The sequence below is a fragment of the Balaenoptera borealis genome (assembly GCF_965194805.1).
Source record: "Balaenoptera borealis genome assembly, chromosome: 10".
Taxonomy (NCBI): domain Eukaryota; kingdom Metazoa; phylum Chordata; class Mammalia; order Artiodactyla; family Balaenopteridae; genus Balaenoptera; species Balaenoptera borealis.
This window is the reverse complement of record NC_138874.1, coordinates 102900222-102923746: the sequence shown is the minus strand read 5'-3', so window position 1 is coordinate 102923746 and position 23525 is coordinate 102900222. Positions and strand designations below refer to the sequence as shown.

General features: G+C 47.0%; 1 protein-coding gene across 14 annotated transcripts in view; it reads left to right on the top strand.

Moving 5' to 3' along the window:
- AFAP1L2 (actin filament associated protein 1 like 2) overlaps positions 1-23525 on the top strand; it is a 96966-nt gene that overhangs the window by 37941 nt on the left and 35500 nt on the right. For 12 of the 14 annotated variants that reach the window (XM_082407797.1, XM_082407793.1, XM_082407794.1 and 9 more), the window contains one exon: positions 21473-21601. The exons of 1 other annotated variant lie outside the window; for it this stretch is intronic. In XM_082407797.1, coding sequence (XP_082263923.1) covers positions 21473-21601 — 129 coding nt within the window. Of the gene's footprint in view, positions 1-21472; positions 21602-21637; positions 21657-23525 lie in introns of those variants that run through there. One more of the 14 variants, XM_082407791.1, reaches the window with a different exon arrangement.

Genomic DNA, 23525 nt, shown 5'->3' with positions numbered 1-23525 from the left:
TGTATGTTCCAGGGGCTGCCCCACCCCGACTTCTGTTCTCCCAGTTCGCTGCTCCTGTATCCAGCACCTATTCTTGCAAGAGAGCTCCCGGGGCGTGGGCGGCTTGGACCTCACCGGCACCAAGTGGGGAGCAGAGCCTGCATCCCGGGCTCGTTCTTCTCCCCTGGGCCCTGTGCAGCTGTCCTGCCCGCACCTGTCAGGGTCTGGCCTAGAAGCCCTGGGCCCACCACCCGCTCAGCTTTTTGTGAAAGTTGTTTACTATCATGTATGGCCAAAATGGAGGGCTCTATTTCACCAGAATGGATGTTTTCAAATTCAGATGTTTCTACCTGCCTGATTTTAAACCTAATCAGATTCTTCTAATTCAGTGGAAACTCAGAGCTTTCCAACCAGGCTAAATCTTTTGTAAGTCTATTCTTCACTGGGCTCTTTGTTTTCTGCCTAAGCTGTGTACGAATATTCTGTTCTAGTTCCATGAGTTGAAGGCAAGTGTGTTAGTTACCTAGGATTGCAGGAACAAATTACCCCAGACTAGGTGGCTTAAAACACCAGAATCTTATTCTCTCTTTATTCTGGAGGCCAGAAGTCGAAAATCAGGGTGTCAGCAGGGCCATGCTCACTCTGATGACCCTAGGGGAGGATCCTTTCTTGCCTCTTCCCACTTTGGGTGGCGCCTGGCATTCCTCGGCTGTGGGTATCACTCCAGACTCTGTCTCCACATGGCCTTCTTCCCTGTGTTTCTGCATCTTAAAGCTCCCTCTCTTTTCTTCAGTGACATCAGTCATTGGATTTAGAGCCCACCCTAAATCCAGAAAAATCTCATTTTGAGATCCTTAATTTAATTACATCAGCAAAGGCCCAATTCCAAATAAGGTCACATTCACGGGTACCAGGGGTTAGGACTTGGACATATCTTTCTGGGGACCTCTATTCAACCCACTACAGGGGGTAATAATAACATTTATTAAATGATGCTTTGTGTCTGGTGGTTTTCACATGTTATTTCATTTAATCCCCACACCAACCCTACAAAATAGGTACCATTTCTTCCCACTTCTGTAGGTGGGAAAACGAAGGTTCCAAGAAGTTGTCAAACTTGTTGAAGTTCAAGCAGCTTGTTAGTACAGCCACTGAATTCCAACCCAGTTCCTTCCACTATACGGGGGCCATCCTTCATCATAAGAGGGAGAGAATTTAACAGCTACCATTGTAAAATAGCCATAGAAAAAACATATAGGTTTTTCTGCCACTCATTCATGCATGAAGAATCACAGAAGACTATTGGAACATTAAGAATACCAGGAATTTTTTACAATGGAATACTAGTCATGAAAAAGAATGAAATTTTGCTGTTTGCAGCAACGTGGATGGATTTGGAGGGCATTATGCTAAGTGAAATAAGTCAGATAGAGAAGGACATACTGTATGATATCACTTATGTGGAATCTAAAAAAGACAACAAATAGTGAATAAAACAAAAAAGAAGCAGACTTACAGATATAGAGAACAAACTACTGGTTAGCAGTGGGGACTGGGAGGGGGAGGGGCAATACAGGGTTAGGGGGAAAGAAAGAATAGCAGGGAAAAAAAAAAAAAGGATAGCAGGAATTTTGTATTGATGTTCATCCGAAAGGTGCTGAAAAGCTAACATAACTATAACAAAAGAATTTATACCGAAGCGTATTGATGTATACTCCAAGAGGGCCATACCCATTTTATTTAGTGGTTGAATCTAAGGGTCTAACACATATTAGGCACTCCATAAATATTTGGTGAAGAAATGAATGCCTGAAGAAATGAAGCCGTGAGAAGCATAAGGACACGGTCACCTTGGGACAACACCCCCCTGTGGGATGTGACCCCTTAGTTGCCAAAGGAAAGTCAAGATGGTTCCATCACTTTGCACACTCTTTGCACCAGAGTTGTCCTAGCCTGTCTGCTCAAATGTCACATATCAGATGGGAGTGCTTTTCTTAAGTCTGTATTAAAAGTCAGGTGCCAGGAGTTTGGGAATAATCTCAGTTGTCTCACTGATATTTCTGAACTGGGATCGGTTGAGACATCACAGGAATTCTACAGACCATTTTCTGCCTGGCTTCATTTCCTGACACTTGGTCCCATGATTTCACAGGGATAGCGTATATGCAAATGGAGAAAATTATTGTACTGCTGCAGAAATTTTGTTTGGAAAAGAAAATGCATGTTCAAAGTTCTGAGAACTTCTGAGCCTCAGCACCCAAGAAACTGTCCAGATCTGTGGGGTTTTGAACCATGCTTGATGGAATAAATTTGGGACAGAAAAGTACCTAGGAGGTTCGAGATTTCAGGACGATAGTGGTGAATGTTTTAATTCCCAACCATGTGAAATTTTCCTTGCTGTTTTCTAAATGTCTTTCAACTCGAATGGGACATCTCCTTGGTTTGCAAAAGTATTAGGGTTCTTCAGAGAAACAAAACCAATAGGATCTCTCTCTCCATCTATCCATCCATCCATTGGAAGAGACTTATTATCAGGAATTGGTTCCTGTGATTATAGATGCTCGTGGCCCAGTCAAATTGACCCCTAAAATTAACTTCACACTTTATCTCTGTGGCATTTGTTCATTCTTAGCTTTAGTAAGGTGGCAGTGTCATAGATATGACCCTTTTTAATGTCCTTGGCAAAGGTATGTTCAGTTGAAACAAAAGTGTGTAGGGGCCAAGGCAGGAATCAAAACAGTGGCTCATAAGATAGAATGCTTTCTTAGTCTTCTAAGTTTCCACTGGCTTCCTTTGCTTCTTGTTCTGACCGTATCAGTACCTTTTTTTTTTTAAATGAATGAAAGAAAAGATGGGTAAGATATGTTATTACAGTTCAGGGAGAGTTGTCTGGCTTTCTTTGACCACGTCTACACTAAGCCAACAGGTCACTTGTTTGAAACCTGTTTCTAATAGCCAGAGGAAGGATTTGATTAAAACCACATTTGCCAGCCAAACCCTTTCCCCTTTTATTACCAGATATAACCCGCTCCCCACCATGAACCCACTCTGGTTGAATAGACTTGCTATGCAGGGGGCAAGGAAAGTCAATTAATTTCCAGAGGACTTCGTTGAATACCTCCAGTAGGATCGGTCCATGGACATTCATTCAGCCCCCTTCCCACCACTTTTCATTTCCCAGTTGCTGTGTTGACAAGTGCAAGGCATGTTTACACGCATGGCTCACAAAATACATATGAGTGGTGGATTTTTTTTTTTATTGGCTAACTTGATTACAAGGCATTTAGTCTTTTTAAAACCAAAAATCATTTTAAACCCAGTAATAAAGTTGATACTTTTTGTAATTTGGCTACTGATGCTTAACAGATATTGCATTAGCAAAATAATTACCATGCAAGATTTACTGGTAAACTTGTTGGGTATTTGAATAACTAAATGTCACACACCAGAAACTTTAATAATAGTGGTCTCAGCTCCTGTTGTGAGTTAAATGTATTTCCCGAGTTTTTACTGTTCTCTTTTACTGTTACTGTTACTGTTCTCATAGGATGTGATTTGGTCACTGGCAACTTGTATGAATAAGGAGGGTTGAAATGGACTAGCAGAGATCTTCTGTATTTATATATAAATCTAGGCAATAATATTCTCTTAGGTATGCCAGTTCTGCTAGGTGCTATTTTCAAATGGCTGCGGATTTTCTTCTTCTTCGTTTTTGTAAGTTGTACTGTCTGGATGTGAAAGAAGAAATTGCAAGGGAGGCCAGCCAAGGTTATGGTGGGAGAGGCCGGAGTGATTTGAAAATTCAGATCTGAACTTACTAGCTGTGTGACTTTGGGCAGGTTACTTAACCTCCCTGAGTCTGTTTCTTCATCTAAGGGATAATTATGTCTACCGTATAGGTTTATTATTAAGAGCTCAGTGTGATAAACTTTGTCAGTCTTTTTGGCTGACTTTATTCTTAACAAAAGCAGTTTTTCCTCTTTTGGTTTATATTCTTTCTCTTTTACTGGCTTATTATGACTAGCATTTTGTGTGATTTATTTAACTGTACTTCTATCTTCATTGTTCAAGTTTCAGTAGAAAACTGCCCATCATATAATCTCTTAATCCTGGTTGCTGAATTTAGAGTTCATTGCATTTTTGCTTTACTTTACACCAAAGTACATTCAGAACAATGGTAAGGCAAAAGGAGGCACCTTTATTCCCAGGTTTTTAAAATTAAGCCTTATTTCTAAGTAAGCAACTCCTGAACCAAGTTTGGGATTCAGAGCTAGGATTGTTCTGGAGATGCTGGATGGGGTCCCAACAACCAGTTCTGAATGGAAAGGACAGGGATTTTCAGAGCCATGGGCTGGAAGAGGGGGATTCTTCACCCACGCCCAGCACCACTTTAGTCATCAAATGTGTGAACTCCTTGCTCAAGGCTGTGTGCCTAACCCGTGCCTAACAGGTACCTGCCCAGGTAGTCACCAGGTGCAGGGATGCCCACAGTGAACTCCGATGCTTGCACTGTAGAGATCTGGTTTGAGATCTGAGACAGACACAATTTTAGCATTTAGGAGACTTGAAAACACTTAGAAAGTAACTTGTCCAAAGAAACTTAACACGGTGCAAACAGCCCTCACTATGAGTGAATGGAAAATCACTGTGGTCGGAAGGGGAGGAGCTGATTGAGGGATGACTAATTCTAAGATGTCACTGGTTACAAGAAGCATCCTCAATTTAGTAGCACCATGGTTGAGGGAGAGAATAAAGGAAACACTACTACATTACATGCAAACAGAGTTGCAGCATGCATTCTTGTTTTATGATTTCAAGGAATATATACAAATTGAAATAGAGAAATAGAAATTTGCCCGTTTTTCTCCCCTATTGTATAGCTTAGCATGGCCCTGGCAGAGAGTAGGTGCTTACTACATCGTAAAAGGACCACTGATGAATAGCCGGCACTCGGGAAATACTTGCTGAACAGTTGGCGTGGGTAGACAGGGCCAGGGCGGGGGTGAGATGGGGCAGGACACACTGCTGGGCTGAAGTGCTGACCATGCCTTAGGGGGCTCTTAAAGCCTGGTTTGAGGGTCAAGGGGGATAGAGTGTGGCATGGGGTATGATAGAGTAGTTCAGATAGTAGTTCAGATAGAGTGTGGGTGTTACGTTAGAGAACTTGGCTATGGCAGAGAAAAAGTGGCTAAAGACAGTTCCGGAGTGTCTGAGGCTGGGGGCCACTGTGTTGGAGACATTGGCACACAGAGATAAGGAGCGGAGGGGTCCCTATGAGATTGGCCAGGGAAGGAAAGGGAGATTTGAAGAAAGAGCCAAATGCAAACTTAAAATGTTCCCCCAAACTGAAATGCTCTGAAAGAGTCAGAAATTGTACATCAGCAGTTTCTTTTGACAAATTTTGTCCAAACAAAAACAATGATCCAGCTCAAAACTCTGTGATACCTTTACGTTGTTTATATAACAGGGCTTCAAGGATTTAATTTAGAATATTTCTGTGATGAATATCTGGCTCTTGTTCATGTAAACAAAGAACAGCCTGGACTGAGGAACCAAATCTTTTCCATCCAGGTCACAGCTGTTTTTCTGTGGAGAGAACTTCCCTCTTCTCGCCCCTCTCACTTTGGTGAATCGCAGCCAATACATTTAGAATCTTCTGGGGCCTTCTCTGCCGCTCCCGTGCAACTCTCATTAAAGAATGACCCTTCTGCTTTCCTTTACTCTCTAGGATACAAAACTACTTGAATTTAGGTTTAGAAAGCCTAGGGCAGATATAGGAAATTTAGCTTTCTACAAACCGACCGTATGACCTTGGCAAAGTCCCTTTCTCTCTCTGAACCTTGTTTTGTTTCCGTCCGAGGAATAATTTCTTTCTTACTTTCAAAATGCTCCGAGTCTATGATAGACATTTTAGACCAGTGATGTCCAATAGAACTATAAAGCAAAACACATATGTCATTTTAAAGTATGTTTAAAATGTTTAAACTTAAAAAACAGGTGAAATGAATTTCAAGAATATATTTTATTAAACTCCGTACATCCAAAATACCATCATTTCAACATGGAATCAAGAGATTGAAAAAAACTGTTGAGATAGTTTACAGTCCTTTTTGTGGGGGAGGCACTAGGTCTTTGAAATTTCATCTTTATACTCACAGCACATCTCAGGTCAGACGAACCACATTTCATGTTCTCAGTAGCCACATGTGGCTAGTGGCCAAAGAACCGGACGGAGCCATTTTAGACCCTCAGTCACTGGGTGAGCCCCACTCAGAAACAAAGTTAATTTGAGGAGGATTCTTAAAAGGCCCACCTGCCCACAGCCCTGTGAATTTCTTAGACTTTGCCGTTTTGCATTAAGTCATTAAAAGTCTAGTGTGGATTTGCCATTATCCATGAGGTCTTTTTTAAAAATTGGAAAATTAAAAGTCAATTTTGAGGCAGAAGAAGGAAAAACGTCCTGAGAATCCCTACATAGGTCCACAGTTTTCTCGCTTCAATTCCCATATCCCCAAACTTGGAAAGCAAGGAGTTTTTTGGTAAGGTTGGAACACCTTAATATGAAGACATCTGAAATGATGTGAGGGGATATATAATCTATCAAGCCCACTTAGCTTGCATGTTTGTGTATTTTGCTATAGAAATGTCCATGAGTTTTATTCCTGAGTGTTTCCCCAGACCTTAGGCACCATGTTCCTTTTCTAGAACTTAAAACGTACAGACTTTCAAAACACCTCTGCCTTTGCGGGTTTCAGATAAGAGATCATGGGCCTACAGTAGTGTTTTTCAGACCTTTTGATTGTGACCGTGGTAAGAAATGTATTTTACGTTGTATGCCAGGACATACACCTAAAAACAAAAGTTTTATGAAAGATTACACTCCTTTACTAGATGCTGTGCATCCTGATATTTCCTACCACATTTTTTTCCGAGCTGCTGGTAACTCACTGACTCGACAGCACAGCCCACTAAAGGGTCGTGTCCAGTTTGTAAAGCACTGCCGTGGGCCCTGTCCTGGGGACTGGAGAGCAGCGCGAGGACACGGACACCGGTCAGAAAAGAGAGGAGCTGGGCTCCTGGCTGGGAAGCAACCCCCCGCCATCTGTCCCTAGGCCTGATGCTTCTTGTGGTTTAAACAGACCGTCACAGCCTTGCCCTCAGTGTTTGTGGGCCATCATCAGCTGTTTTTCTGGTGGTTTGGGCACCGTATTTGTCATCCAAGAAAATTACCTGGCTTTGTGCTTGGACGTTTCAAAGGGAGCGGGAAATTAAGATTACTATTGGGCCATTTTATAGCTTTGGGAAATTGAGGTATGCCTTGTAAAGGGGGTGGTTTACATGAAGCCACCATTTGTTCAAACTTCATTTACACATGAATAAGGACTTTCTGGTCATTGGTGACTAAAACCCAGCTTATGTGAAAAAGGTTCATGTAGTTGGCAAGTTCAAAGGTAGCTTCAGGCATGGCTGGACCTAGGAACTCTAGCCATGTGGGTAGGGCTCTGTCTGTTTCTCTAGTTATCAGCTTTCCTCCCCTCTGAGCACTGGCTTCGTCTTCAGACTGGGAAGGTGGCGTGGAGGATGGAGAGTCGACTGCAGCTCCAAGTATATATCCTCGTGGTTTATAATCTGAAGACGGGAAAGACCTCTTTCTCCCAAAGCCAGTAGAGCAAATCCTAGGGGAAATTCTGGCCTTGCTTGAACGCATCGCTGGGGCCTAAAGAATGGCCAGTCCTCAGCTACATCCCCACCTCCCATGGCTCAGGTGGGGCCCGCCAGATCTGAATTGTATGGAACAGGTCCTCCCATTACCAAAAGAAGGGGAAAAGAACGCTAAGTATACCAAAATAATTAATTTCCGTTCATTATCGATTCCTAGTTCCTGCAGCGCTGCTAAAGGGACCGATTCCAAGTAGCTGAGGTTCACGTGACGGGATTATACGCAGCCCTCTGCCTGATTATCAGTTCTCGCCCATTAGAGATGTTCTATCAGCAGAAGCAGGGCTGGTCTAGCTAAAGGGCTGTCTGCTCAGAACTGCTGGCTTTATTAAAGTTGCTCCTTTGTGTGGACTTCTGCTTCTCCAGTCCTCCTAGTATTAAGGACCATTTTAGGCAGACCCTTTCTTGTGCTCTCCCACAACTCAACAACCCCAGCCCCTCCCATTTCTGTTCCATCCTATGGGTCTGGGGAGTCAGGTTTGGAGGTTTGGGGATGGCATGCTCTCTCCCAGCTCTTTTGCTCCCTGAGCCAAGAGTTGCAGCTGCCACCATTGTTTCTCCCATCAGCCTGCCCTGGAGGGCTGGTTGTCTTGAAATCTGTCAGCTCCGCCTGGAATAAGTGAAGGTCTTCTTTCAGGTCCTTCCATATCCCCAATGCCATGCCCTGCTCTGCTTCTCCCCTCTGGGCCTTTGGAATTTCCCTTTCAGTTTTCCTTCCGCTCGTATTCCTAGGGCTGGCAGAAGTTTATCTTCACTGCCCTTTGCCCTGTGTCTCTGCCCTCATCCCAGGCCTTGGTGACATTTTATCCCAGGCTTCTCAAGGTACCTTTTTTTTTCCTGGATCTTTCCCCACACTTTGCTTTCATAAGAATGTTTTTTAATTCTACTCTCTGGAGTAATAAGCAAATCCTTACCGATGTAAAGTAGACTCAGATTAATGGAGTAAACATCTAGGCATGGGGCCAGAAGGCCCTGTTGATTCTGAGCTCTGGTGTTTACATTGTGACCCTCCTTTGGCCTCAGGTCTCCCCTCTGTGAAATGGGGATGATAATGGCTGCCCCACAGGATGAACTGAAATTGTGTATGCAGACTGCCCGGCCCAGATTCCAGGCTCAAAAAATGTGCTATGTGGTAGCTGACTCTTCATTTGCAAGCAAGGGAGAACCCAGCTCAATCTGGCTTAATCAAAAAATGGGAAGTCCTGGCCGCACAAAACTGAGCGGTATAGGAGAAGTTTGAGTCGGGGTTTGAAAGGTCAGAATCTCCAGGCTCTGTTTTCTTTCCTTGGGAGGCTGTGTCTGGAGATGGCCAAGGTGGCCCCGGGCTGACATTCCAGCAGCTCGGAGACCAAGAGGTAGCTCTAGGAAGAGTCCCACGGCTGCCGCTCATTGGCTTGGCTCTCATCACGAGGCCATCCGTAAGCCAATCACTGTGGCTAAGGGGATGAAACACTCGGGCTGACTCCAAGGTCATGTAGCTGCCATGGAGTCGGGGGTGGGGCTTCTAGTCCCACCCAAGCTGCAAATACAGTTGGGTAGAAGGGTTTCCCAAAGAGAAAGTGGGTGCAAATAAGAAGGGCAAGTAGATGCTGGGGAAGGGGGAAAAACAGCAGATAGGATCCACTGCACGCGCTCGTGGGTTGTCCCTTCTGAGGCAACGTTTTTAATGGTGTTGCGCTCTTTGCCCATAGGAACGTTGCCTGGGTTGCTGTCAAGGCAGGTAGGGAGGGTGGTGCTGCAGGGTCAGGGGTTAGATGGGCAGAGGGTGGAAAAGAAGCACAGGACCTGGTAGCCACTTCTCAATTCACAGCCTGCCATGGACTCTTGTTCTGCACATACGTATCTGGTATGGAGACCTGGGCTGGGGAGCTACAGGAAGCTTGGAAAACCTGCACTTATTTATTTTCAATGTTATGTGTTTCTAGGAAGGTGGTTCCTCAGAGGGGCTTAACCCGAATTCTACCCCAGTTACCTCTGCTGCCCTTCTGCCAGGACACAGTGTAATAGTCCTGCAAAAACCAAACAGGGATATTTCCAACCACTTTTTTGAAACTGTTCTACTAAAATTACAGTGTATATGTGTGTGGGAGTGTGTGTTTATGGAGGGTCTTCCATAGCCATCTTATAGGAGAGATTTAGGTTTTATTTAGCAGCTAACATTTACCTTAGTATATGTACTTTATGGGATTATTTTGTGATCTTTACACCAGTCTTATGAAGTTGGTACTGTTATTAACCCCATTTTACAAATGAGGAAACTGAAGAACAGAGAAGTGAATTAAGCTCTCCAAGGCCACACAGCCTGTATGTGGTAAAGCCAAGGGTGAGCGATGATTTGGAACTAAGATTTAAGCAATGGAAAGTTGTTTTTTTAAAAAATTTATTTATTTATGTATTTATTTAGGCTGCATTGAGTCTTCGTTGTTGCGTGCGGGCTTTCTCTAGTTGCAGCGAGCGGGGGCTACTCTTCGTTGCAGTACGCGGGCTTCTCAATCCGGTGGCTTCTCTTGTTGTGGAGCACAGGCTCTAGGCGCGCGGGCTTCAGTAGTTGAGGCACGTGGGCTCAGTAGTTGTGGCTTGTGGGCTCTAGAGCGCAGGCTCAGTAGTTGTGGTGCACGGGCTTAGTTGCTCCATGGCATGTGGGATCTTCCCGGACCAGGGATCAAACCTGTGTCCCCTGCATTGGCAGGCGGATTCTTAACCACTGCGCCACCAGGAAAGTCCCTAAGCAATGGGAATTTAGAATCTGGTACAGGTGGGAAGGGCATGAAGGACACTGCTTTCTCTGGACCAGGAACCCAGGGCAAAAGGTACACAACCACCACCCCCAACCTGCCCAGGACATTCCAGCAGTTCAGAGGGAGTGTGAGGTCAGGGGTGAGAAATTCCAGGTTCCAGCAGCCACCAGGGTCCAGGCCAGACAAAGAGGCTGGGGGGCTAGGAGGCCCTTGTCCTCTAGCCCAGCTTCCTTGGAGCCCCAAGGGGCATTGAATCAGGCTGGGGGTAGCCTCCTGCCGGCTGACTCCAAGGTCAAGGGGGTCGTGGTTTTAGATTGCCAGGGCTGATTTTGACCTCCTTCGCGTTGGAGGCCTGAACAGGATGAAGAGGCCCCACTGGCACATCAGCCCAATGATGTGTCATTACTTTTGCCAAATGCTGGAAAGAAACAGGAAATCTGAACAGTACAGTGATTATTTTTTCTTTCCATACATTTTTAGTTTGTGTCCTTTTTGTGTAATACAAATAGCAAGTGAATAAGGACAAACCTAAATTTGCAGCCAAAACCGAAAGCATACCAGCCCCTCAGCAGTGTCTTCTCTTCATGTAATAACTCACTGCTCTTTTGTGTTGAGAAAAAGGGGAGGGTGTAAAGCAGGAATGAAAAATTTCCCAGAACCCCTCCGCCGAGAGATAACCACTGTTATTTTCCAGCCTTCTTTTTTTTTTTCTGTTAGACACAGTACTTCCCAAACTTCCAAAGTGAACTTGAGTGACCCCTGACAGCCTCTTGTTCAGAGACTGAAATGGTTTGTGCCAGCTGCTGTGGGACTTGCCATGCGGGGAGACACCCAGCTGAACCTCTGCGCCTCCCACCCGCATAACTGAGTCTGAATGAAGCCAGTCTTCTGGCAGATTGCATTTAAGGAATGTCCTAACTGAGCCCGGGGACAAAGGCCCCCTGGGCCCCAAAGCCTCTTTGTCTGGCCTGGACCCTGGTGGCTGCTAGAACCTGGGGTGCCTCGCTCCTGCCCTCCTGTGCCCCTTGAACTGCTGGAGTGCCCTGGGGATCGAGCTCCTTTGGCCCTGGGTTCCTGGTCTCCAGGGGAACGCCCACCTCCGTGCCCCTCCCACCTGCACCCTTGAGTAAGTTCTCCCACCAGAGCGCTGCCCAGGTGTGAGATATGTCCGCTGCTAGGGGCTGCCTCTGGATGGTCCTTCCAGAGCTGTTAGCTGTGGTTTTCCAAGCACTGACTTTTGAGCAAAGCACTGTTTAAGCACAGTGGGGGAAACCAAACCAGAAGATGTGGTCCCTACCTACGCAGAGCCTTCAACTTCACTAGGGACCAAGGACTTGCATTCATGGGACAAATAGAAAATAAAGATGGGTGAATCACCAGGTAATAGCCCCTGTGCTGTCGGACTGCATGGACAGGTGCTTCTGGGCAGGCTGAGACAGAGAGGAAGTGGCCCTTGGCAGGCGCCTGGCCTCTCTTCCTCGCTGTGCTTGGTTTGATGTCTTTGGTGGTTACTATGTGAATTTCTGAGGGGCCCTATCTGAGCGGCTCTGGTTCCAGTTGGCTTCATAGCTGGGGTTGGAATTCTGCTCTTGGGGAGGTTTGTTCCATCTGAGAGGTCACCAGTGAGCAACTCGAGTTGTTTTTCCAGTAGTGCAAGCCACAGCAAAGCATCTGTCCCATCTCTTCAAGCCCGCACAGATGATCTGGGAATGCAGAGGGCGGCCTCTTCTTGGGGATGTGTTTTAAGTGATGAGACTCCAAGATAGGTGAGAAAAAGCAGATCTTGCAAAAATGATGACAAACTGACCTTGAAGGTCAGACTCAGCAGGGAGAAGCGCAGTCACAGCGCTGGTAAATGGAGCACAGCCCTCTCCCCCTCGCCATTTCTTGGAGGTGGAGATAAAGAAAAACTCCTGGAGTATTTATCCTGGAGAAAGTTATTTACGTTTCTGGCTCAGTCTCCTGAGGTCCAAGCAGGCGGGATCAGTGACAGCCCACCGGAGGAGTAGCCTGCAAATCTTTTGGGTGCTGATTACCAGTGATAAGAGCTCCCACTTGTTTAAGCAGGACAAAGAACTGAGTTCAGTGATGTGTACACACAGAGACATCTTGGTTCTTGCCTTCCACACCCTCACTGTCCAGAAGGGAAAAGATGTTAGGAGGGAAAAAAAGATATTTTCAAATGTATCTGACTTGATATAACAAGCATGAACCTAGAAAGTTCTCCATGTGAAATCAGAATTGAGTTATATAGCAACACTGTGGAAATTTGTTTTTTAAGGACTCATAAGTAATTGTATAAAGTGAAAAGACTTTTCATGAAGCAATCATCCCACCTTTATCTCTGTGGTTCATCACCTTGGCTGCATAGTAGAATCACCTGGGAAGCTTTGAAAACTCCTGAGGACCAGACCGCACCCAGGGCGATTACAGCAGGAGCTCTGGGGGTGGACCCAGGCATCAGGAATTTTTTTTAACTCCCCAGGTGACTCCAATATGCAGCCTTTGCTGAGAATCACCGCTTTATCTTTTGTATGCATGGCCCTGAGTGGTCTTCCATTCGGTGTCCTGAAAGCAGGAGTGCCCTTGACAGTCAGCAGGAGGGTGCCTTCAGGAGCATGCGAAACTGGTGTGAGGACACAGGAACCTGCTGTGTCTGTGCAGAAGCACCCAGCAGAGAAGAGATCTCTTAATATATGGAGACATATGGGCTTCCTCCAGCCACAGGATGGGATACTACACAGCAATCAAAAGGAACAAACTTCTCATACATGTAACAACAATGGACGAATCTCAAATGCCTTATGTTCAGTAAAAGGAGCCAGACTCCAAAGGTTCTGCAGGTTGCCAGGGCCTGGGAGTGGAGAAGGGGTCACCTGCAGAAGGGCACAAAGGAACTTTTTGGGTGATGGAATTGTTCTGTATCTTAATTGTGGTGGTAGTTGCCACAGCTGAGTGTGTTGGTTAAAACACTAGATTTTTATACAGTAAAAACAGAGGATGTTGCTGTATGTAAGTTACAGCCCAATTAAAAAATTATTTTTGTTTAAAAAAACCCACTTCCTCATTAATGATGAAGGGACAAACAGAATGTGGTATATCCATACAAGGGAACATTATTCAGCCATAAGAAGGAATGAGGGCTTCCCTGGTGGCGCAGTGGTTGAGAATCTGCCTGCCAATGCAGGGGACACGGGTTCGAGTCCTGGTTTGGGAAGATCCCACATGCCACAGAGCAACTAGGCCCGTGAGCCACAATTACTGAGCCTGTGCGTCTGGAGCCTGTGCTCCGCAACAAGGGAGGCCGCGATAATGAGAGGCCCGCGCACCGCAATGAAGAGTGGCCCCCACTTGCCGCAACTAGAGAAAGCCCTCGCACAGAAACGAAGACCCAACACAGCCATAAATAAATTAAAAAAAAAAAAAAAAAAAAACTGACTCAGTAGAGTCTTTGTAAATAAAAAAAAAAAAAAAGAAGGAATGAAATACCATACATGCTACAACATGGATGAACCTTGAAATCATGATGCATCGTGAAAGAAGCCAGACTCAACAGGCTACAGTTTGTATGATTCCATTTACATGAAATATTCAGAATTGGCAAATCTACAGAGTCAGAAAGCAGATTTGTGGTTGCCACAAATCTGGGGGAGGAAAGAATGGAGAGCGACAACCTAATGAGTTTATGTTTCAGGTGATGAAAACGTTCTGGAACTAGGTAGTGGTGGCGATGGTTGCACGGCATGGTAACACTGAGTTGTAAGCTTTAAAGTGGCTAAAGCGGTAAATTAATGTAAAGTTATGTGGGTGTTACCACCGTAAAAAAGAAAGAAACCCACTTCCTATCAACATGCCTGGCACATACCCATCGGTACATCGGGTACTTGGTAAAGGCTGACGTGGCATTTGGCACTTTTAGAGGAAGGGGGATTGGGCCTCCTAAAAGTGGGGGGAGGTCTCCTTTTAGGTGGAGTAAAGGGGCATGTTTTCCAAAAGCTCATTCTTGAGAACTTGACGGTTCTCTATGATCAGGATGAATCTGCTGGCATTTTCTGCTCTTCATTGCAACCCACCTGGTGCTGTTGCTTGTCACAGAAACTTTCACCAGCTTCATAGCTTCGGTTGGTCCCCAGCAGTCGGGTTCGTGCAAATAATATGCCCTGTGGCTCAGTGTTCGGAACCCCGTTGGAGCAGGGAGGGGGATGTGTGTCTTTATACTTAAAGAACAGGTCTGCTTAGTTTCATGTTTGGAAGGAAAATCACCCTCAATCATGGGTCTTCAGCAAACGCAGCTGAATAAATAAAAATGTGTGTGTAAAACAGCGGGGGAACCACGAGGAGCAGCTTTTTTGGCATGTTGGGAAGACGTTTATGGTTGGGAACCTAGTGACCAAAAAGCAGGACTGCCTCAAGATGAGAAAAACTGGGGGAGGAGGTCATCTGGAGGCAGAGCTTTGCCGGGGCCAAGGACAATGAATCGAGCAGTTGACCCGTCCAGCTCTGCGTGGGCCTTGCAAGTCCTGAACAAGAATCTTATTGATGATTTGTCTGCCCGTGAGCAGACAACTCTGAACTTTAACAGAGCCAGGATGGAAAGCCTGCACAAGGGCCTACAGTTTCCACGATGAACAGCACACTTATTTTTCCCTCCCTCCACTGGAGGATGAGGAAGAGACCAAAATGAGCAATGTGGGGGGGATGGGGGAAGGGAACTGGGACGAGTGCATTCCAGAGCCTCAATGAAATGGCCGCTTTCCTCCCAGGGATGGCCCGTCCCTGCGAGCTCTAAGGGCTTTAAAATGTCACCAGGGTTGGCGCACATTGGGGCCGTGCTTTTATTGTTACTTCCAAGAGCCTGAGCTCTCGGTTTCCCCTGCTTTTCCAAAGTTTGCTTCGCGCCACTTGGCTTTGATGAAAGGCCTACATGAATACCTGCTTGCGCTGACTGAAATCCATGCAAAGAGGAGTTTCCTTTTTCCAGAATAAGACCATAGCTGCTTCACTTTATGCCTTTTCCGGTTACGAAGGTTTTCACAGGAACGCTCTTCTTTGGGGTAGCGGGGGAACCTGTAGCTGGACCCCAGGGGGTGTGATGGCAGGAGCGTCACTGGCCTCTGCTGTGCTTAGTGCCTTGTCAGAGGCCCGAACCTACGAAGGCTGACCCTTGACCAGGAGGGGCTCAGGCCTAGCCCAGAATACAGACCTGGCACAGATGAGACAACTGAGAACAACTGACTTTGACCGTGAGGAGTCTAGGGACGAGAGCTGGCAAGAGAGCTGAGTGTCCTCGGTCATGGGTGCGGCTTTGTGGAGTCGGGGCCTGGACGGAGCTTGAAGGATGATGTGGATCCAGAGAGGAAGGGAAATGACCTCTGGGTTTCATGACTCCCTCTGGTTCCCGGTCCTGCGTTTCTTCAACCCTGGTGCATACCCTTCACCTAACTCAGCTGTTTTAGAGGAGAAGGAGGGTATCTGCTTCCTCAGTACTCCCCATCTTCCCATCTTTCCCATCTTTCCCATCTTCCCAATCTTCCCATCGGCCTAGCCCATCAGTTCCCCAGCAGCAGGGACCACAGATGCCCAGTTAACTGCAGTGTCCTCAGGCCTGTGTGTCTGATGGTATCCTGCAGCTCTCAGCCACCCATGGGCATCTTCTCTTACAATCTCCGCATCTAATGGCCCATGGCTGCTACCTGTCACATGTCTCAAGTCCAACCCCTCCATCCCATCCCCTGCTACCTTGGGAAGCAGAGGCCATGATCCAGGTCAACCTCTCTGACTTCCCCAGGGCGGTCGGCAGACAGCAAGTACTTGGACTTGTTCACAGTTGGACTTGAACCCCAGTGCCGCTGTTAACGGCAGATGTGACTGAGTTAGGTTGTGATCCAGGCTCAGGAGCCCATTCCCTCGGCTGTGCACTTGCAGAGTGCTTGGGAGAATTGGAGGTGGTGGGGTGCAGCGCCCCGCATGGCCCCAGCCGCTGTGATTGGGTGACACCCTCATCTTCCTCAGCTGAGCTAATGCAGTCCTCTCACTGGCCTCCCTGCCTCCCCTTCCTGTCCCCTGGTCCCCTTCCATCGTCCTGCCCACAGCTGGCAGAGTTACTCTATTTCTAGCCTGCTTGAAGAGCAGCATAGCATGGTCGCCTCCACGGCATTGCCCAGAATCCTTGCCTGCAGGATGAGGCACGAACTCCCTAGCAAAGCAAATAAAGCCCTTGTGATCCGCCCACAGGATCTAAGTCTGCAGTTCTGGCCGCAGAGCGCACTCTCTCTCCTTCAAGGCCCACCCACCCCGCCCCCATACTCTGGGTGCCCTGATACACGAGCTACTCGTGGTTTCTCAGACACCCCGTGTGCTCTCAGCATCTGAGTCTTCTTCTGAGCGTCATTCCCTTTTCCTGAAATGCCTCTGCCTCTTCCTGGTGAGCTGCTCTTCATCCTCAGTGGCCAGCTTACAAATTCCTCTCCCTGATAACCCCAAAGTTCGTCTCTTTCCTCGGTGCATTCCCGATCCTTGGAGATGTCCCGGGATCACTTCTATCCTGTGTATTCCCTGGTGCCCTAGTTCCAGGCATGGGGCTCCTGGAAGTGCAAGGGACCCCATCAGGGTCACCTTTGTCTCCCCAGAGCCGAGCATTGATGCTTTTCATCCTTTGGCTTGGTATGTATTTGCTCACATAAAAATAAACAAGGCTGTTTTCCAGGAATCAGGCAGCTTTGGGGAATAGCTGAGGATGTGGAAGCAAGAGACACTTGAAGTTCTCGTGCTTTTTTCTTTTTTTGTTGGCGGGAGTAGCAGCAGTGGAGTTCAGGAGGTCAGGAAACATGCAGCTTGAGATCCTAGTTGTTTTGCGAGGCCCTTTCACTTTCCTTATCCACTGTAGCTGAGTTCAAGCCTCAGAGTCATTTATCCTTTGTTGTCCCCCAGTTTGACTTCTTTTTTTCCTTTTTTAATATTTTCTAGTGTCTCGTTTTAATTCACTTGTTGTTTCTTTTTTTAAAAAAATTTTATTTATTTATTTATTTTTGGCTGCGTTGGGTCTTCGCTGCTGCGCGTGGGCTTTCTCTAGTTGTGGCGCACGGGGTCTACCCTTTTCGTTGCGATGCACGGGCTTCTCATTGCGGTGGCTTCTCTTGTTGCAGAGCACAGGCTCTAGGCGCACGGGCTTCAGTAGTTGTGGCTCACGGGCTCAGTAGTTGTGGCTCGCGGGCTCAGTAGTTGTGGCTCACGGGCTCTAGAGCGCAGGCTCAGTAGTTATGGCGCACGGGCTTAGTTGCTCCGCGGCATGTGGGAATCTTCCCGGACCAGGGATCGAACCCGTGTCCCCTGCAGTGGCAGGCGGATTCTTAACCACTGCGCCACCAGGGAAGTCCCCCAGTTTGACTTCTTTAAGCTCATTGCTTTCAGCCTGTTGAGTTTCTGCAGCCAACTGGAAACTCATGAATAACTGTTCAAAATCAAACAAAACCAAACAAAAAACAACCTAAGGCCTTACTCTACGAGGGCCTCTTCCCAGAAATCTTCCAGCCTTAAACCTCTTGTCTGATATCAGCTGCTTGACTCTTGAATTTTCGGTAGTGTGCCCTGGTCTGTTAATCACTTCACCTGTGCTGGTCTTGTCCCGCCAACAAGCTTGCAAAAGGCAGGAACCACGCCATCCAGATCTCCTTTCCAGTTTCCCAGTAAGTTGAGGCTGAGGGCCCAGCTGAGTGCTGGGCACACTGTGAGGTCTCGCCGGATGCTGATGCGGTGGGCTCTGGGAGCTTTTGCTGGTGCTCTTTCAAAATTCACTCCATTAAGAGTTTAATCAATTTTAAGTAAACTGGGCAGAAGCCACTGGCCTCTTGGAGATTCCCTGGGGTGTTCTTCTCAATACCCAAGGACGGGGCAGGAGACTCTGCTGTTGGTCCATGGCTCTTTCCCAAGCAGAACTACCTCATGCGGCTTCTTTCTTGCCTCACCTTGGCTATCACTTACCATCTGCTCATCTCTTCTCCGGCAGAGATGAGGGCATCTTCCATCCAACATCTAGGCGCACGGGCCAACACGTATCACATGCAGCATTTGGGCCGCTGGCTACGTGAAGGTGTCTTTTACCTTCACTTGGCTTTTTTTTTTTTTAATTTTATTTATTTATTTATTTATTTATTTATGGCTGTGTTGGGTCTTCGTTTCTGTGCGAGGGCTTTCTCTAGTTGTGGCAAGCGGGGCCGCTGTTCATCGCGGTGCGCGGGCCTCTCACTATCGCGGCCTCTCTTGTTGCGGAGCACAGGCTCCAGACGCGCAGGCTCAGTAATTGTGGCTCACGGGCCTAGTTGCTCCGCGGCATGTGGGATCTTCCCAGACCAGGGCTTGAACCCGTGTCCCCTGCATTGGCAGGCAGACTCTCAATCACTGCGCCACCAGGGAAGCCCTCACTTGGCTTTTGACAAGCCAGAGGGGAAGTGACACGTAGACTTCTGTGGGACCTGCTTGATTCTTCATCCTTTACCAGGGCACTGAAGAGGGAGAGAGGAGGTTTCTCTGCTGTTTCTCTCTGCAGTACTCTTAGACCTTCTCCCTGCAGGGAGAGAGTGGTCTGATCTACGACAGGCAGCACCCACTCATCTGAGCGAGCTGGCTATTTGATCTGACAGTCACGTGCGCTGGTACTGTTATCACTGCTTTCTTCCGAAATAAGCATCCTCATTCCCCTTTCCCTTCCTCCAGCTCTCTCCCAGTCAGTGGCGATATTCCCTTCCTCCAGCTCTCTCCCAGTCAGTGGCAAGATTCATTCCAGGGAGTTTGGTTTTTCAGGAATGGAGTCAGAGGCTACTACCCCACTAAGAGCCAAGGGGGTGTTTGAACAGAAATAGGACACTGGGCTGTCCCTTAGAACCAGGGGAGTATAAGGGCTTCTATAATGAGGGGGTTAGGGGATAGTCAGGGGCTCTGGTTCAGTTCTGGGGCATCAGGCCTTTGGGGGATGCTGGAAGAAGGCCCTACATGGAGGCATCAGGTGGGGTGTTGCCAAGAGCTCGGCCTTGGAGTCAGGCAGCAAACCCAGCTCTCTGTCATGGGCCATGTGGGCCGTTATGGGTCTTCTCTGGGCCACCAGGTTCACATCTGCAAAATGGGCATAATGTTGCTTACCTCCTAGAGTTCTTGTGAGCTAATAGGTACCTAATAACTTTATTCATTATTTCCATAAACATTCATTCAACACTTATAACAGTGTGAGGTGCCAAAGATGCAAGACAGGTGTGGTTCTGACTCACTGAGCTAACAGACTAGACCAGGATGAGAAAGACAAAAATACACGTTAAAAATGAGGAAATAAATAAAACTGTTATTTCATTCATTGCTGATATTGCTCATTTTAAAATCTTATTTTAAAAATACTGTGTATTCAAAAAATATTGTATATTCATATTGTTAGTAAGTTGTGATTAGTGCTATGAAAGCAGGAGATAGATGCTGAGTTAGAAAATTATAAGAAATATCTAGTTTGGAGAAGGTGGTCAGGGAAGGCTGCTCTGAGAAGGTGACCTTCCTTTCCTTCCTCTCCCTTACATGGTAGGGTAGGGAATGTTACAGTGCAAGGTTTTGTTTTTTCTCTGAAGGGGAGCTTAGAGACAAATACTACTGGTGGAGAATAAGAAGTAACTAATGATGTCACAGGATGGGGGGAGACGATGAGGACAAAGCTCTTTGTGTGGTTAGCATAGCATTTCACAAGCATGGTTGTGAAGAGCTTCACAGATTTGGTCTTTTACACCAACCTTGTGAGATGGGCAGGGCCTACACAGTCTTCTCCACTTTACAGATGAGGGAATGAGCTTGGAGAGATTGTATGACCGCTCAGAGTTCCAGCAGCAGGTGGCGGAGGGCGGCTCTGGGCGTCTTGGCTGCTGTCTTGGAAGGAGGGCCCTCAGGTGTGGCCCCTAGCATTACATTTAGACCCATGCTTCTCAGCGTTGGCTGCATATTGGAATCACCTGAGGAGGTTTAAGACCTAATAACTCCTGGGCCTCGCTCCCAGAGATTCTGATATCATCAGTCTGGGTGCGGCTTAGACATCAGGAGTTATAAAATCTCTCCAGGTGATGCCAATGCAGCCAGGGTTAGAAAGCACTGTTTAGACCCTCCAGGAGCCGCTGCCATTAATGAGCATATTCTGGAGAGCCAGCTGGGCAGGGAGCGCCAAGGTGAGGACCCCACCAGTGAATGCCGCATCCTGGTCTTAATAGAGATTTAGGTTATTAACAGTAATAACAACAACAACAGTAATGGGGAAGGCCCTGCACCTAGACTGTTGCCCGCTGCACTAATGTTTCTGCAATGTACTTCCAGCTAGAAATTGGCCAGTGCTTCTATAACGGTGGCCCTTGAGAGAGGCGTATTAGACAACTAGATCCGAGGCACCACAGCCCTTAACCAGCTTGGGAGTGATGCTGGCCTAGTGGCAATTGAGGTGGCTCAGTCACTGAAGAATCTCAGGGAAAGGTTTTGTTTGTCCAAGTGTGGCTTTTGATAGGTTGTCCATATTCCTGCGGGGACAGAATAATCACTGTGTCATCTCCCTGAAGTGACTCTGTGTTCCCCCATCCTTGGGGAAAGGATTAACAACTGGGTCAACCACAGCATTTCTTTTGATGGTTGCGGGTCTGATCTGTGCTCAAGTTCCCCAGACCCTGAGCTGTTTTGATTGGCCTTTATTGAGGAATAAAATCCTGTTTCCAGATTCTCACAGCCTGATAGGCTTGATTGGGCCACCTTGGCCACCGTCACTCCAGCAAAGGGTAGCCCCGCAGCTTTGGCCAAGGTTGTCCATCTCGAAGCCAAGGGTCTGTTTGCCTCTCCCCAGTGACGCTGGCACTGGGAATTGCACCTATTGGCTGGGCCCCCCATGTGTTGCCTGGCCTCACCCTGGATCCCTCCCCTGGAGACCAGAGGGTCCATCATTGGATGCTGTGGGATCGGAGGTGTATCTGAGCTGGGCCTTTGGAGAGAAGGCAGCTGCTATAAGGGATTCTTCTGTTTTCTGTCTCTAGCCCTGGAGCAGCTGCTGACAGAGCTGGATGACTTCCTCAGGATTCTTGACCAAGAGAACCTGAGCAGCACAGCTGTGGTGAAGAAGAGTGGCCTGGCCGAGCTCCTCCGGCTTTACACCAAAAGCAGCAGTGAGTGTGGCTGGGGCCTTAGTAAAGAGGTCCCCGTGGAAGCAGGACGATGGTTGTACGTGTGTTAGAGCTGCCATAATGACACCCCACAGACTGGGTTGAACAACAGAAATTCACTTTGTCACAGTACTAGAGGCTAAAAATCAGGGTTGGTTCCTTCTGAGGCCTCTCTTCTTGGCATGTAAATGGTCCCCTTCTCCCTGGGTCTTTACTCCATCTTTCCTCTGTGTGAATGATGGTGTCCAAATTTCCTCTTCCTATAAGGACACCATTCATACTAGATCAGGGCCCGCCCCAGTGGCCTCATTTAACGTTAATTATGTCTTTAAAGACACTTTCTCCAAGTACAGTCACATGCTGAGGTATTCAGGGTTAGGACTTAATTTATGCATTTTGAGGGGGACATAGTTCAGCCTGTAACAATAGTGCAAGAGTGATGGCTCGTGTATAACAGCAGCCCCAGGAGTTTCTGAACACTCAACACAGTAGCCCACGAGAGCACTTTTCCTTATGGTTGAAAGTAGAGAAGGGATAATAAACTGGTATAATAATAGCTAACGCTTAATTGAGCACTTCCTGCCTGCACATGTATTGCACGGGCTTCATCTTCAAGACACCCCTGTGAGGTTGGTGCTGTTATTACAGATGAGGAGACTGAGGCCTGGAGAGTGTAAATAACTTGCCCAGTGTCATACAGCCCAAGGGAAAACAGGAAAACATTGTTTTAAGACTTTGTAAATCACAGAACTGTGAGTTCATTGTTTTTCTATCTTCTTAATTGAGCTAGATTTTGTATCCAGTCAAGTACACAGATCTTAAGGAGTCAATTCAGTGAGTTTTGACAGCTGTATACACCTGTGTACCCACCACCCAACATAAGACATAGAACATTTCTATCATCCCAGAAAATTCACTCTTGCCCCTTCCTAGGGCAAGAATTCCTCCCTATCCCCACCCCAAGGCAACCATTTTTCAGATTTCTACCACCACTGATTAGCGTTGCCCATTCTGGAGCTTCATATAAACGGAATTGGATGGTTTGTGCTTTGGGTCTGGCCCCTGTCCCTCCGTGCTGTGGACTGTATCGATAGTTCCTTTTATAGCTGAATGGTATTCCCTTCTGCGAATATACTGCAATCTGCTCATCCGTTCACTTGTTGATGGACATTGGGGTTGTTCGCAGATTTGGGCTAGTATGAATAATAAGGCTGCTTTGAACAGTCTTGTACAAGTCTTCTTGTGGACATATGGTTTCATTTCTAGCACAGGTTTTTGTTTTTTTTTTTTAAGAAAAACCTTCTTGTGAAGTCATAACAGTTTAGTCGAGTTTATTTTTATATCGGATGTTTGAGAATTGAAAGTGATATTTTGGGGACAGTAAGGGACAGTAAGAGGACATCTAATCCATCTGTCTCACAGTAGGAATAGCCCAGATCCTTGCCAGGGAGGGAAGTGCACCTGCTTTGGCCATCACAGTCAGGAACTCCTCCCTGACATCCAGCCTGCGTCCACTGGGCTACATTTCAAAGTCCCTTTTCCTTTTTTTCTCGTTCCCTGTGGAATTAGTTCCTATTGTCTGAATATCAGAGAAGTCATAAAGCTGAAGCATGTTGCTATATGTTCGGCAGCCTTCTCTTCTGTCTGGCTCCCTTAGCCTTTCATCAGAGGGGTTTTCCGGCAGCCCCTTCATTGCCTTTGAGCTCTATAGGCTCCTCCTAGCTTTGTAGTGAGCGTCTGCCGACCCGCTTTGAGTGCTGGTCAGAAGCACATCAAAGGTGGGATGAGCACATGGGAAATCCCCATTACACAGCAGGTAAGTTACAGAGGATGAATCACTCCACAGAAGGACTCATCGTGGAATTCTTTAGAGAGCACACTCCCAGGCCATTTAGATGTGCTCCAACTTGAGAATGTTTAATGATAA